Genomic DNA, 16,907 nt, shown 5'->3' on the forward strand with positions numbered 1-16,907 from the left:
TCCCTACATTTAACTCAGTATTTTTAGTGGTTTTTTCATGTTTTCTGCCCAGCAAACAACAAGTCTGGTGTTCTCACTGTATTTTTAGCTGCTTTTTCTAGTGAAAAAGAACAGATTTAATGTTATTTTGGTCCCATCAATAGCTCCCTGAAGCAAAAAATAAAGGGCGGGTAGGAAAAGCCATGCACAGACACTGCAATAGCCGTGTTTCCCTGGACACTGAGATCTCCAAACTCACCAATTTTGTTTTTCCTCCCACACTGGCACCTTCAGGAGGATGAATCAATTGATTTACTTACGAGTAAGATAGGCGTAATCGTACTCCCGGGCCAAGGTCATCTCAAGCTTAGATCCCCATTCCAAGCCAACAGCAGAAAAATCCATGTTCCCTACCCCAGTAAGTGCCTTCAGCCGATACCAAGGGTCAGGACTACCCCAAAGAGGCATTCATCTTTAGGGAACGAACCTGGTGATTTCATCAGCTTATCTTATTCCGAGTCTGCCAATTCCCAGAGCCGAACACGGGTAGGACTAAAGAAGAATCACCCCAGGCTCCAGCGACCTGCTTTTGCCTTGAACCCTGGTTGAATCTTTGCGACAGACCTCTCTTCTCCATCCTTTAGGGAAACCTCTGAAGCCATGGGCCTGAGTGGTTTCCATCCCAGGCGACTGGGAGGACCAGACCCTCCAAACCCAAGCTCTCGGATGGTATCTGAGGAAGCTGCCAGCTGTTTATGCCAGCCAAACCTTTTGCGGCCTTTGCGTCACTCACCGTGCCTTGTTTGCAGGCTCGAGTTTAGGAAGAAGCAAGCAGAGGTTGGCCTCAAGCGAGCACCGGATGAGAACGCCCTCAAAGCTGCCCCAGGCTCCAAACCTGGGGCCTGGTGTTGGCTTTTAGAGCAGGCTGAGCCAGACCCGTGGCACTGAAATACCCTCACACCTCGAGACATGAAATCCACACCTGAATTTCAAAGCTGGGACCCCTCTTTATCATCACAAAGAGAACCGAGATCTAATCAAAATCAAATGCCAGCCATTCCCTCCTGACACAAAGCAGAACAGGAGAAGCAGCAGCAGCAGCGCAGCTTTGGTGCCCTTAAGGGGATCGTGCCATTGGAAAGCTATTCACCTCGACTCTGCTGCCTGTTGACTATCCCGCCCAGCGTCCATCGCCGGTCCAGGCGCCGCAGGTGAGCCTTGCGTCGTTTAGAAACTAGTTTGGAACATGGATGGAAACATAACGAGAGAAAAAAAAAAAAAGAAAAGAAGAAAAAATGATGGAGGGGCAGGGGATTGAAAATAAAACATGACAATTACAAGCACTGGTCTGGTTAGAAAGGACAAATTAGGTGAAATGGAAAAAAAATTAAAAATAAAAAAACCCCAAAACTTGGGGGTTTAGTTCATACAGTACAAGAAATGTGGTAACTTCTTGAGCCCCAGAAGTGTACTGAAACCCCCCCCCCCCAACCTAGAAGCATCTGAGCATTTGGTAGGTCTCATTTTCAAATTGGTTGCAAATCAATGCTTTGCCAGCTAAGCACTGACTAGGGGTTTTTATGCTACAAGGTTAGCCAATGTGGATCCAAGCAAGGCTATGAAACGAAGAGCTACGAAAGGACACTAAACTATAAAAGGCTTTCTTCTATTCAGTCTGCAAAAATTTGCACAGGAAGCAAATACTCTCGCTTGCTGCTTATACTGCCTAATACAGCAAAAGACAGCATTAGGGAAGAGATTGCTGTTAAGAAGAAAAAAAAAAAAAAAGTCAGCTTCTCTCACCACCAATTTTAAAACGGGTTCCTGCTCTATCATCCCATTTCAATTGAGTTTGAAACTTTGTGGAACACTGGCTTTGGATAAATACCCCACAGCCCGAGACCATCTTTAATTGCTGTTGTGGAAACCGCCACTGCCACACACGCACTTGCCCCAAATCATCAGTAAAGAAACATATTTCTTTAAAAAGGTAAAGGGTTCAAGAAGTTAACACGCTAGAGCCGAGAATTAGTTTCACACTCGGTAACAATAGCTTATGCTTTAAAAACTATAAACAAAGAAAAAAAAGACATCTGTGACTATGACATAGTTAGAATAGCTGTGCACAGAGGACACCGATTGTCTGAGTAGCTGGAAGCTTTTGCTTACCAAGTCGCACACATGGAAACATCCTTCAATTCGCTCTTTTGTACAGCAAATTCCAATGCAGAAATTAGCTGTTGGGCTGAAATGGCAAGGCACACAAATCTTGGCCTTTCACAAGCTGATTTGGCAGCTATTAAAAAAAAAAGACACCCAAAGGTGTCACAAATAAGGTATGCAAGGTGTATTCTGTACTCCTTCCTGTGAACGGCTATGTTGCTGACACTTAGGGCAGAAGTGCAAACACAGCAGCAGTGGAGCTTACCAAAACTGGGGAAAATTCTCAAAAAAAAAAAAGTTACTGGGTCATATTTACATTTCAAAAAGTACTTTAGCATGTCTGAAGCTTTTACTCAGACATGGTACTCAGTGGGTGCATCTACATGCTCATTAATGCACCGTAGTTACTGCTCTTAGTACTTGGATAACCAAGTATGAAATCATTGCACAGTAACTCATGCTACTGTGCAGTAGCACCAGCACGTGGTTTTTAGTGACGCTAACTGTGCAGTAGCCTAATACTATGCGCAGTAGCGTATTAGCATGGTTTTTGCCCGGCACGCTACTGCAGTGTTATTAGGCTACTGTGCAGTTAGGGTCTCGTGTAGACGTGCCCTGCAATGTTCGTGTATAAATCAGATCAGGGACATCCTGTAACAAAACTCATGCGGGGAGATTTTCAAGGGGATCCAGAAAATGGTAGAGAAAACGGGAATGGACTTGCTCACGAGAAGCAAGGGAAAGTACTAAGGTCTCAATTGTTCGTGACTGGTTTGAAAAGCTGACAAGCAACATTGCACCTTCTCACACGCTGTGCTCTCACAAACAGAAGGAGGAGCAAGCAGCAGGCAGGCTAATACTTGGAAGAACTGGGACAGGAAACTCCAATGGAGCCCTCCTAGGATTGTTGCTACAGCACCGTTGCGGCTCTCTCCTGCGTGGCACTCCAGCCGTGGGCGGATGACAAAAGAAACGGGCCTCGGAAGCTCAGGAGGTCTCTGCGTGCTACAGTGTGAAATAAGGCACCGCCATCCTTGCACACAGCTATCCGGAGAGGTTTTCAGCTTGCACAGCTCCCGTTAGCTTCGCCAGGAGTGTGTCAGCGCTCCGCACTTTTCAGGTGCAGATCTACAGGAAAAGGGGCAGGGATCCCAGGGCACCGCAAGGTCCAGACGCCGAATCAACGTTCTGCTTGTGCTTAACCTTGGAAGGGGGCGTCGATGTCCTCCATGTAAGGGCACGTTGGTGGAAGCCAAGAAACTTTCATTTAGGAGCAAGGAGTGGTAGGAACCAGAGGAGGAAGGGAGGAGCTCCACATTCTGGAGAGAATGAACTTGATCTGAAAGAGTCGGAGCTGCAGGCCAATAGTTTTTTGGCTAAAATCTAAGTCAGTCAGCTTTTTTTTTTTTTTCTTCTTTCTGTAACGTAATCAACCATCTTGGGAATTCAAATGAGGGATTTACAACCAGATCCTAGACAGCACACAACAGCCATCTTGCCACCCGGCTCTGTCATTTTCCCCACTGTTTTAATTAGGGGGAAGTTCTCCGGTCTATACTACCTTGCCTGAAAACTTTCATCTTGCTATAATTATAAGGAAGAAACATAACCAAGGGAACGGAGACAGATTCTGCAGACTTGTGGACTATTGTCAGAATTAAATACTAATGCAAACTATGCTAAGGATAGGGATGTGTTAGAGAGTTCCTAAACAGAGAAAAACCTTGAGAAAAGCACGCTAGGATGAAGTTTGGAGGGGTGGGCAGGAAGATTACAGATTTAAGAGAGATCCAGATACTGGTTGAGGTACTCATGTGTGCTTTAAGGATTAAATACACACATGTATGCGACAGAGACAGACAGACAGAACTCTATACTCCATCTACTACAGCATTTGTGTCTCCAGCAGTGCTCCACAACAGCTGCGATGTGGAAAAAAAGGTATGAAAATCCTCTACATCAGGGGACATTTGTGTTTCCGATGCCCAGCGATAATACATACATGTTATGGAGTATAAGAGTTCAGAGTGGGTCCAAACCACAAGACGGCTTCTGACCGGCACTGAACTCTGACATCTGGTTCAGGATCTGCATTTCCTCACTCTTTCATAGTGAAATGTTACTCCTCTCTAACTGGCTAAACCTTTAAAAAAAAAATAAATAAATAAAATAAAAATCTTCCCATGTTATTTGCTTCCATGATACCCTGTGGCTGAAAACGTAGGTTCTTTGATTTATTTTGGAATATTTATCATTAATGCCAGGAGAGAGGCGCTGTCTCGTGCTCTGAGCAATGAACCAAGAATTTTGAAAAAAAATCCCAACAGGCTGCATTGATCCCGACTCTGAGAGCAAGCCACTGTAGGCTCCAGCATGTCCCAAAATCTCTTTGGTTTCCTCATCTTTAATATGAGAAGGACAGCACTTAACTCTCAAGGCTGGTCCAAGGATTTGAGAAAGTGAATTAAGGCAGTCTGAACAGATTAGATGTCATTGCAAAGCATCATTACTGGCAAACTTTCATTCAGTGTCTCCTTGTTCCTAAAATGACCTGTTAAGTTAATTTTCTTGTCTCCATCTGTAGCCAATATTAAAAGGGGTCAAAGGGAAGATACCAGAAGTCCCATAGTGGTTAATTATGGAATTAACTCTCTACACACTAACTTGCTAGTTGGTGGTTGGCTTAGGTCCTCCCAATAGTTTTGGGAACTGAGCGCTTAGTTTTCTTTGCACAGATTTTTAAAACATCCCAGGCTCTTGACCTCAAGGGTATCTTGCAACAGGCACAATATCTGCAGGTCAATGATGAATTGTTGAGGTATTTTATCAATGTTAACTTGGTTATCTCTCTGGTTCGCTGGATGTCTTCATATTTATCCATCATGAGACAAGTGCATGCTGAAGCTCCCATTTCCCTTCCCTGTACTTCACTATTTGTATACCTCTACTATGTTCTTTTATGCTAATAATTAATAGAGCCATTTGGCTATGACACAATGGGAAGAATAGCCCCAATACATACGAAATAGAAGGGGGGAAAAAAAAGAACAAAAGTCTCTGATTATGCGGTTAATGGCATAAAAGGAAGCCATTGAAAATGGAGAATGAGTGTGTGATCTGCAGCACTTCAAAAGCAGCCACACAGATAATGTAATTATATTTGTCACGGGCACTGAACGGAGACCAAAATGAAAGGGAACAGTCTTAAATTTCAACAGATCCAATTCTGGAATAAGGCAGACAGTAGGGCTAGGCATAATTAATGAGAGCAATACAATGAACTGACAGCAAGGAGAAATATAAGAAGTGTTCAGATAGGGAGCTGCACCCCAGGGTTGGATATGCCATATGGCAGCAACTTGGTGTGATCTAAGTTACAAGGGGTAATAAGGATGAAGGAGGATACCTAGAAATTAGTCAAGGGCATGAAAGGTTTGAGCCACTGACACCTTAACATCCAGCATGGATTTGGAGGAAAAAATGTGGGGAGGGGATTACAGAAAAAGATACAGGATGTCTGAACTTAATTTCTGAAGAGCATGAGAGTTTTTGTTCAGAGAATAATGTAGCTCTATTTACTGAGACGTTTCAGCTGATGCTGATGACAAATAAAATATCACATCAGTGAGGTTCATTAGCTTCTTATCCAATACCTTTCCATTTCAGGATCACAGCCTTAGTCTACAGGTACTAAGTGACCTTTGATAGGCCTAGCTTAAACCAGGAAAAAAAATTCAGTACAGAATCAGGAGAGACTGGGATAAACCAGAGATGTGGTAGACACACAAGACAAGACTGCATGTGCGTGCGTTTCTCAATGGACAGGCTGCATTCGCTCCAATACTACGTTCAAATAAGGGGATGAAGGTGGAGGATGGAGGACAGCCATGCTTCCATGTATGTCCGTCTCCGAACCTCCATGGAAGGAGCACCCAGCGACTACAGCAATGCATTCCTTACAGAGTCACTTCTAATAAAAAGCAGCGTCCTTTGTACACAGTTACTGCGTGAACAATCCATTAAAATGTGGTTAGGTTTCATAATGGAAGAGGAGAACAGACATGAAATTGTACTATCCCGTTTGGGACCTGATTCACACCACCCTTGCTAAAAGTACTGTAGTTAAAACACGCTAAAAAGCTCATTTCTTACCATGAGAAGCAACACCCTGGCTTCAGCAGGGCGAGACGGTTCTAAATACGGATGTACCGTCTGCCCAGAATCACAACCTGAAGTGAACGACTGTGTAACCAGTTTCGAGTGATAGTTTTGTTTGTGTTTTTAAATAAAACGTGGAAGTGTTAAATATGTCTTGTCGAGGGGAGAGCTGTTAGAAAGGCAAGGAGCAGAATTTAATCATGCCCTCCTCCTCTCTTAAGCGCCTCGTACCTTTGAATTATCGGCAGGGTACCTTCGAAACAAAAGGCAAGGGTTCATCTATTCGTTATGGGAGCTGCTCCACAGGACGACCTCTCTTTCATCAGGGAATAACGTGGCTATCCCAAATGTGCAGCACCACATGCTGCTCAGACCACGAAGGCCTTCAGCGTACTTCAGTTGACAAACTGGGCTACCGTTAACAAAGGAAGTTCATTTTTGCTTTTCAACCGGTTACGTTCACAGCCTTATTCAGCCCAAGCAGAAGGAAGACGGGCTTGGGACCCAACTCTGAGTTCAATGGCAGCATATCTGACTGTTCCCAGAAAGCAGAAATACCTGGTGCACAAGCTGAATAACTGCACCACGTACACAGTCATGGCAATCGCTCTTCAGGGGCACTGCGTTGAGCAAGAGGTCTGTTTTCTAAAACAAGCCTCCCAATTTAAGATCTCCCCATGGTACCAAAAAAGTCATACCTTCCCCAGCTTTGGATGTGTTTATGTCAGAGTCGTCTCTCGTTCCATTTTGGGATTCTAGGTACGTGGCAGGGACCCAGCCCTGCTCTTCCGCTGTGCTCACAAACCACCAACCTGAAACGAGGAAGCAAGACAAAAAATAAAAGACAGTCAGTGGAAAGAATAAACCCATCAACCTCCAACTAGCATTGGGATCCTACTGGGAAGCTGGCTAACCGTTATGTTTCTGCAAGTAGCAATCAGGCACCAGGAACAACATGAATTGCTTCGGCAGCACCTGCCGTCAGAGGATCTCTGCGGGGTATGAAGGCAGGCAGAATACCCCAGTGCAGAGACCATGGGGAACCGAACAGCAGGGCTCAGATGAGGATGTAGCTCCAACGCCTGGCCCCCTCCACTTTAGCCACAGAAACCTACCACGAACAGATTCTCTATTACAACACATCTGAGTTGCACTGAATGCCAGCATGAGGCATTTTCAAAAAGAGAAACAAGAAATTGTTGCCCAAAGAGGAAGGTGGGAAAAAAAATAAAATAAATCAGGAGGTTGCAATGACCCAAACCTCAGTGCTCAGCTGAAGAAAAAAAACCCCTACTTCAGAAACTAAAATTAACATTTCGGGAGCCTCTATCGCTGCTTGGGATCCAAGAGCGCTTAGCCAGCACCAAGTGAACACTGCATCCTGGGAGGTATCGTACAGCGCTCCCCGTTGTGGAGACGGCGACAATGGAGGCGCATTGGCAGGTCAAATGAATTAACACAGGTCACCCATATATTCAGGGGTGGGTTCAGTCCACACACTTTGACTCCAAGTCATCTTCAGCTTCTCCTTAACGCCCGATTTTACCACAGCACCTATGCAGAAGTGCCGGTGACTAGCAAGTGTATAGAGAATCATTGGGGGACACCTCTGTATTTATCTCATAATTAAATGTACACGCCCTTCACATCCCACATTGGCACTGGGCATATCTCTAGCACTACTATTGCTATCTTCCATGCCCAGCTCCTCCTTGTTTTGTTATGCTTCTTTATTGCATGCTCAACTAGGCTATAAGCTCTTTTGACCTGTCTGCATCCAAGTCCCAACAGGAGCCGAGACCGACAGTAAACGCAAAAGTAATTAAATGCTACATAATGGTTAGGAACAGATACCATACTATTAAAGCCCGCCTGCAATCAGGAGATGCTGCCCTCTCCCTAACAAAAATTTGCTATGTCTAAATAGATGCACATCCCACAGCAGGTTCTGACGCTATGAAAATGAATTATGATCTGCATGGTACTCTAGACCAGCCACTCTCAGCCTTTTCATACTCAAGAAACCCCTTGAAAACTGCTAGCTTTCAGTTTTGACTTTTTTTGACTCCAGAAAAATACTAGGGAAATTCTGTTCCGAAAACCAATAAAAGACCACAAGAGGCAAGAATGATTTTTAACACTACGGACCCCTACGTGAAAACTGCTTTCATCTTGCGAGTCATGCCTGGACTCCAAACAGTGCTAACATTGTGTGGCACCCTTAAATGGACTGCAAGGCACCCCAGGGTGCCACGGTACCCTGGTTGAGAGTCACTGCTCTAGTATAATTGAAAAGCAAGGTCCCTTCCTACCTTTGGAGATCATTCAGTCCAACCGCCTGCCAAAAGGCAGGATCATCCCTATCCAAACCATGCTAACTACTAAAGCTACACACCCTAGTTAGAGCCTCCTTAGAGGTAAGAATATTACCCCCTGGCCCATCTTCTGCTTGAACATCTCAAAACAATTCTTAAAATTTCAGTTTTTGCAAAGCGTTTGCCTTACAGGGGCCATAAGAAGCCCCTACAGATATCTGGGCTCCATCGTGCTGCGCCCTGAACATAAATCGTGACGGCTCCCACCCTGCTGAGCTTACAGTCCAACTAGGATGCCTTGCCTTTCCAGTGCTGGCAATGGCTGATAACTGCAACTGGGGCTGGGTGGGAAGGAGGAGGCACCAAGAGATGCAGAGGAGAACGTGTGGGCTAAAATGTTACCCTTGCCAAATCCAGCTCCAGTTTATCATGGGAGATTTCACCCAAGAGATGGAAATAGATGCATGAAAAACCGACATCTTTCTAGTCCAAAGATCTGGATCTCCATTATGCCACAAGTAATGGCACCCACTAGCCAGGCATCCCACAGCTGCTGTGTAGCACTATTTGCTCTCAAACCTCACAGGCCTGGATTTCCATTTTCTGGCCCAAAAGCAACTTAGAAAATGCTTTACAACGTTTCTGGGTGGAGAGTTTAAATTTAGTTATTCCTCCTCGGCAGGAGGTAGATTCTCCTGACATGACGCCCGTGGCAAGGAAAGAACAGAAGCTGCCAAATAGTTCCTCAAACACATCTCCATGGCGGCCCTTAAGTTTTAGCAGGAGCGTGTCGACATGGGCAGCAAATGGAGCTTATCAGACATTTAGAGTTAAAAAGCACGAAAATCGGAGAGAAGTCAACCTTCAGCTGATACTCCACGGGAAGAGTTTACATAACCCTTCTCAGCTGCAGATTAAGCCAGTTGTGCAGAGGGCAGGGCTCCACTTCACGTACGCAATTTGGCAGAGTTAATTATGGCAGAAGTCTTTGCTTTCGAGTGCTGGATCTCTCTGCCGCAGCACAGATTTCGAGCTGATGCGTCTTGCATTACACTTCTCCAGGCTCAGGCTGCTCTCCCGCCCCTCCGTTCGGTGGAGCAAGTTCGCGGTTTCCACTGCCTCGGCGCCGAGCTTGTAAATCCCTCCGAACTGGACCAGTGCTGCAGTTAGTACCCCCGAGAGAAGCGTTCTACTAAAAAGCTTCCAAATAGGCATCTGTGCTGTTAAATATCACGCACAAGCCACTGCAAGGTCCCTGGGAAAAAGCCGGAAGAAAATTGAGCTCGTCTTATAGGTCAACATCCATTGGAGACTTAAAAGAAAGGAAACCAAAGCAACCCAACCCCATTCAAAGAACAAGGGTTTAGTAGTTTCAGAGCCGAATATTTCATATATAGCCCCTGCATCACCCGCGCTGCAAATACTTCTCTGCCATGAAGACTGTCAAATCTATACACGGGTGGTAAAAACTCATTTCATTCATGCTTTTCAAAGTAGCTTTTCAGCACATGGTAGACAACAGTAACACAGATGTGCAGGTGGCATCCTAGCCCCGTGACTCCCATGAAAACATGGTTCCTCATAAAACATAGCCAGCTGCCTTTCCAGGTGTGCACAGGGGTGTGAGGAGAGCTGTCGCCCCTACAGCAAGACCTGCAGAATATGTGCAGGGGCTAGCGGTGGCTAATGGGAGCCATGCTGTCTTTCTGGAGGTAGCTCCTCAGGAAGGACAAGATTGCCAACTACAAACCTCTGCTTTCAACTACGCAGCGTAGCTCTACACAACTATAAAAATCCGGGCGGCTGCCTCCTCCTGGCCGGAAAGAAGCAAAATGGCAGCCTAGGTGCATGGTGTGTGATCTCTTGAAGAACGTGCACTTCTATTGCTTGCTTTGCAGTCAAGAACCTGCACGCTTGGATGCTCTGATCCCAGCCGACTGCCTGCCCTTTGGGTAGGGGGTTGGACCCGACGATCTCACGAGGTCCCTTCCAGCCCTACGGTCTATGAAACCGCAACGGTACATCTCGGCTAGACCCATCCTGGGAGGAAGCTGCAGCCCCTGAGCCAGAAGGCAGATGAAGTGCAGACACGTTTCCCCGTGCAGTCTATAAGCGGCAAATCGCAGGTTCCAAAAGGCAACGTTTTGCCTCAATCGTAATGGGCCACGTGGGACCGGTGCTGTGCTCTCACGGGCCGCATTGCCATATGAGAAAGAGAGATTAGGACAGCTGCTATTCAACCCACTTCACGCAGATTATATGGGTTTTGCAAGCACTGGGCAAGGGGCCAAAGTAGCCCTCAGCTGAGCAAAGCTGGGGCAATGGTGGTGTAATACGACATCTGCCCCCAAAAGTAAAATTCGCTGCAAACATTGTTAGGAGACTCGTTTTTTTGAGAGCAGCCTAAAAACGATGCATTTACTCTGTTTTAGCCCAACTTCATAGTTCGTTATTAAAGCCATTCTATAGCAACATCTGCAGGGAATTAAGTAAAGTTATCTCCGCAGGCTGCCAAGACAGTATGAGGTTAGCTCTTGCGCTCACACCATCTGTAAAAGTTACACCACAGTGCATTGCAACTCAGGTTAACCCTTACGGACTCGACCTGCTCTCAGGAGCGATCACAACTGAACTGCAGAGTTGGTGTAGCTGAAGGGGCAAAAAATTTTTGATGAGCAAAAAATATTCACACAAGCTTGATACTCCAGAAAGGTAGCGGCCAGAAGCCTCTATATACCCGTAAGCCAAACAGCTCTGGGTCCGTCGTTGCTCCAACACTACGATCTGGACCAGCTCACACCTAGGGCAGACTGGTCAATTTGGTCACCATAACCAGTCCCTGGTTTGGCGTCTCTGGTCAGAGTGCCTACAAAGGGGCCATGCTCAATAACTGCAGTGGGTTTTGTGATATGGGCAGATCTATTAGGACCCAGACGGCACTTGTTGCATTTACACCACCTACTACCAGATGAATAACACCAAGGCATGTGGGCTGGATTTTCACCCGTGTTGCCTAGAGGTAAAAGGCCCCTGTTTGCTCATTCACCTCTAATTCAGGGCTACCAATTAATAGGAATTAGGATGGCAACATATGTCTGTTCACTGTGTTCCTCCTTCATCCCCAAAATCTCTCTCCCATATGAAGAAGATGGAAAGATGCGTGCTCTCACTTCTCTCCCATGACCACATTGACTCTTTTTGGTTGGGGAGTTCCACACGCGCGTACAACCACCCACACACACTGCATTAAAAAAAAGAAGAGAGCCAAAGAAAGGATAAAAATAATCTGTGCAACTTTTCTCTTTAAAGGGGAAATTCCCACCCCCTCAAAACCCAAACATTTTCGTGGCCAACTGAAAATATATACATCAAATTATAGTTTATATTGTGCATGCACACCCTCCAATAACCCCCTTCACTTCTGAATGGGAAGACCGCGGGGGAGGGAGGAGAGAAACCATGGACGCTTCATATTAATGTATTATTTTAACCAAACTACTCTAATAAAAACCTCCACACGTGTCTTGAAACTGCACAATTTCAGCAGTAGGGTATATCCGAAGTGGATTTCATAGACATTAGGGCTGGAAGGGACCTCAGAAGATCAGCGAGTCTGGCCCCTTGCCCCGGGGGCAGGCAGTCAGCTGGGGTCATAGGATCCCAGCAAGATAGACATCCAAATGTCTCTTGAAGGCGTTCAAAGCAGGCGCTTGAACCACCTCCGGTGGCAGGCTGTTCCAGACCTTGGGGGCTCGGACAGTAAAGAAGTTCTTCCTTATGTCCAGCCTGAAAACGGTCACAGAGGAGTTTGTGACTGTTCGACTTCATCATCCCTTGGGGCGCTCTGGTGAACAAACGTTCCCCCAAATCCTGGTGAGCACCCCTGATAAACTTATAGGCAGCCATCAGATCACCCCCGAGCCTGCACTTTTCCAGGCTGAAGAGCCCCATGGCTCTCAGCCTGTTGTCGTAAGGTCTGTTTTCCTGCCCTCTGATCATGCACGTGGCTCTCCTCTGGACTCTCTCAAGCTTCTCCACATACTTTTTGAGTTGCGGAGCCCAAAACTGGACGCAGTACTCCAGCTGCAGCCTCACCAAGGCCGAGTACAACGGGAGAATGACATCCTGGGATTTGCTTGAGAAGCATCTATGGATGCAAGCCAGCGTTTTGCTCGCTTTACTAGCCGCAGCATCACACTGAAGGCTCATGTTCATCTTGCGGTCAATCCTGACCCAAGTCCCCCTCGTCCGTAGTGCTAGCCAACATAGCACTGCCGAGCCTATAAGGATGCTGCAGGTTTTTCCTCCCAAGGTGGAGAGCCTTGCATTTTTCGGTGTTAAACACCATCAGGTTCTCATCCACCTGTTTCCTGACCCTGTCCAGGTCAGCCTGGATTGCCCTCTTGTCCTCAGGTGTGGACGCTTTACCCCAGAGTTTGGTGTCGTCGGTGAACTTGAATTACTTGCTCTTGGGAACCGTTCTCACTCTCCTGCAGCTCCTGCTGACTTAGATGCTTGCGGCATGAACGGGAACTCAACCGCTGAGTCCTTTCCATACAGTATCACAAGATGCAATCGGGTCTCTTCAAAACCTGGCGTGCAGGCCTTTTCTTGCCAACAGGCAATCACTTCCCTTCAAAGATGCCATATGCTCTCTCATGGCCAAGTCAGTCTCATTATCTTCAGAGTGTTTCCAGGGTAAGGATGCACTGATTGATCTCAGATATTTAGCATTTTTTTTGCAGCTGTCTCCCTTCATGCGAGGTTTGATATGAATAAGTATGCATGTATGATATACCTGCAAACATCTGCTTAGCAGAGGAAGGGAACGATTTGGCAGGCGTGGATCTACTACAGACCCTCAGGACAAGTATGGAGGAACAAATGAAGGTGGAAAAAGGTCTAACAAGACACACTACAGGAGATGAAAAAAATTCAGCAATGGCCTTGGTAGAGCATTTATGTACAAACAAGTGTCCGCTACCATTTGCATATGATCATCCAACCCGAAACTCAGGATTCAGCTGTGTACTGTCACGCTCAACTCTGCTGCCCCTGCCCCATCCCACCAGGAGCTACTGCCAAGAAGTTAGTACTTCCTAATTGCATCCATTCTTGATGCTCACAGTGCTTCAGAAACACTAGTTGCAGGTGTGCACTGCCCTCATCTCCATTGTCCCCATTTCACAGAAAGGGAAGCTGAGGAAATAAGAGGAAAGATTTGCTCGGTGGAACATAGTAAATCCTGATCAGATCTGGGATTGAAATTTTTGCCCCATGCGTTGGCCTGTAGGACCACTGAGCTGCACGATGGCTCGAAGGCTGTACCGGTTCTTATAGTATTTCACATGCTGCACCGATTCCCCTAGCACAGCGGTTCATGGGGTGCTGCTCGAGGAAGCAGGAAGCTTGTAGCTTCCTTTGTGCGCCATTATGCCACAGGAAAAAGGAGCCACATTGGGAATCAAACCCACATTTGCTGCGTCACTGAAAAACATGTTGAAATTAAAGGCAGCAAAATAGGGATGAGTGCCATAAACTGTTCTACAGAGCAGCTCACTGTAGCATCCAGGATATTGTTTTAGGACACAGTTAATATTTCCATTTGAAGAGAGGACTGCAAGTCTCCAGAGCACAGCGCCGCAGACCGGTGCTTAGTGAGTGGTCCTGTTATATACATATTCCAGGTACAGGATAGTGCTCTGCACCTGCCGACTGGCAATGCTGCTGCCTTCTTGACTGAGCATCTGACTCATCCATTGCTTATTACAACGATGGAAACAGTAGCTCGAAGAATATTAGCAAGGGACAGTTATGTGCACAAGGTAAGAGTGAAGAAATAGCATGCACACACATACAAAGACATGAGCAGGAGCATAATCCTGCTTTCTGCTACCCCGTTCGGCAAGGGGCGTCCACAGGAATAGCTACGAAAATGCAGTGGGACTGCTAGCTTGAAAGTCATCCGTGCTTATGGGCAAGCCTTGGCAGGAAACGCACATGGAGTGCTCTCTGAAACGGTGTTTTCTTTCCCTCTTTAGGGAGCATCCTAAAGCAGAGCCACTGGTAAGAGTGAAGCCTAAAGCGATTTGATTTACTGTGGTCCTGGAACCTGCCTTTCGCAAAGGGCTTCCCCCACATGGGTCCTGGGGCAGAGGGGTTTTCACCAGGCTCGCTTGTTCTAGTTGCCCAAAGCTTCGCGTTGCTTTATAGAGATGTTAAGAGTGAAAAAGAAGGAAGGAAAGGCTGAGAGCAGGTTTGTGCTTCTTCAACAACAGCTAAGAACATCATGGACGCCTCCCGGCAGCACAGGGAGCTGCACTCCTCGTGCTGCTGTAGGTGCGACCGAGTTCATGAAGAGCAGCAAGGGAAAACAGAGACCTCTGAACCTGGGGCATGCCAGATAATGGAGGAAAGCCTGAAATCTCCAAAAGCACCAGTTTGCTAAATACATTTGAAAACTACCCCTCTGCTTGGCTGTGGATTTGATCCATCCTTTTGCCCCATCTCCATTGCAAGCATCGTATCCTCTGCTGATGTGCTCAGCGGTTCCTTCACTGCCTTCTACCTTCACTATTGTCATTCCTCCGACGTCGGCAGAGCCGAGCCGGCATGGGTAGTACAAAGCGCGTGCATGTTCCCCCTGTAAAAGGATGTCCTAGTCACCACTGCAATGCAAGTGTCCTCTGCAGCAATCCCAGCATTGCAGAAATACTACCCCTGGCCAGGTGGCTCTCTTGGATATCAGGTCTGCAGGACCCTGAAACACCCCCACCAGCACTGGCTGAACACCCAGCTTGTTTGGTGCTGGTGCTTCGGAGGATTCACCGCCCGCACCCAAGTATATTTTCTCCTCCCAGTGCTCTGGAGGGGCTGAAAGTACATTTTTTGGCAATCTGGGAGAGAAGTAGAAGCGTGTGGGAACTGAAGAAACTGGATAGACAGAAGTCTCGACTTCAATAGTTTGGGAGTTACATCACTAAGAGACAAAGGATGTTTGTGAAAGGATAAGACTGACCTTAGAAATACCACGCTGTCATGTTTGGGTCACATCAAAGAGTCATGAATGCAATGATGGGTCCATTGCCATTATGTGAACCCAGAGAGGCATTGCCTGCCCTGCATACAATTTATGGATTCGGACAAAGAACAGATTTATTCCCGGACTAAGAAATATGAAAGTTAAAGAAAGAAAAGTCTTCTAAAGGCCTTTATTTACTTGTCAACTGGAAAGATTTAAATCGGCTGCAATCTGAAGACCAAAGGGATTTCATGGATCGACCAAACTGGAAGCCAAAATTTCTACACGTGACAAGTCTCAGGTGCAAGCTTGCATGGTGGGCATAGCAATTTTGCACCAGAAGAGTGCACCCACCACTGTCCACTATTACACTGGTTATTGCAGACACTTGCTCATGAGTTGAGCACGCTCAGATCTGTGGTTAAAAATTGAAGCTCCGGTCAAACAAAGATCATTCATTTCCCCTGAAAAACCATCCTGTACTCTGGCCTCCCTGGAATATAGCACAGGAAAGCACCACCGGCTCGTTTGCCCAGCTCTGGCTACCAAAAACGGGTGGTTCGCTCGTTAGCCAACATAGAAAAGGCTGGAAATAAAAGGAGACCCACAGTGCTGAGAAGAAAAAAAGCCAATGGGCATTGGGGGAGTCCAACAAGGAGCTGCTCCCAGATTTCCAGTGTTCCAGGTATCCTGACACCTTCTGAAAAAAAAGTTTTTGTTCTCTGTGCATTTGATATTCCTGAAATTAAGACAAGCCAAACCTGTCTGTGTAGCACGAGCTCTCAAGCCTGAGTGGTCAACGGTGAGCAACCCACAGCTTTTTGCTTGCTACAGCAACGAAAGAAATGAGGAAAGGGAGCAGGTTTTAGGCATAAAGGAAATATCCCATCCATCAAGATAAGGCACAAAGCTAGCCATCTTGAGTGGGCATGCTACACTGTGCGAGTAGCCCGTCTGCATCCTGTAGGCCCGTGAATAGTTTCATAGATGTTTGGGGCTAGAAGGGACTTTACAGCCCATCGGATCCAGGCCCCCTGCACTTGGGCAGGAAAGACCACTAGGGTCAGATGACCCCAGCAAGACGGGCATCAAGGCGCTTTTTGAAGATCACCAGGGTGGATGACTGTACCACCTCCAGGGTGCAAGGCCTCATTAGTGGAAAAAGATTATATTGATTCAGGATCACACTGGGTGCATCTAAATGTTCATTAATGAGCTGTAATTCTTGCACATTAAGTTTAGTACTTGTATAACCAAGGACTGAATCAATG

General features: G+C 46.5%; 1 protein-coding gene across 1 annotated transcript in view; it reads right to left on the reverse strand.

The window, feature by feature from the left end:
* The window catches only part of SH3PXD2A (SH3 and PX domains 2A), a 304,812-nt gene that overhangs the window by 33,329 nt on the left and 254,576 nt on the right, over positions 1–16,907 (reverse strand). Inside the window, 2 exon segments of the mRNA XM_025201204.1 lie at positions 1,130–1,213; positions 6,999–7,112. Of these exon segments, the coding sequence (XP_025056989.1) occupies positions 1,130–1,213; positions 6,999–7,112 (198 nt within the window).

The sequence above is a fragment of the Alligator sinensis genome, unplaced genomic scaffold (assembly GCF_000455745.1).
Source record: "Alligator sinensis unplaced genomic scaffold, ASM45574v1 scaffold61_1, whole genome shotgun sequence".
NCBI classification, from domain to species: Eukaryota; Metazoa; Chordata; order Crocodylia; family Alligatoridae; genus Alligator; species Alligator sinensis.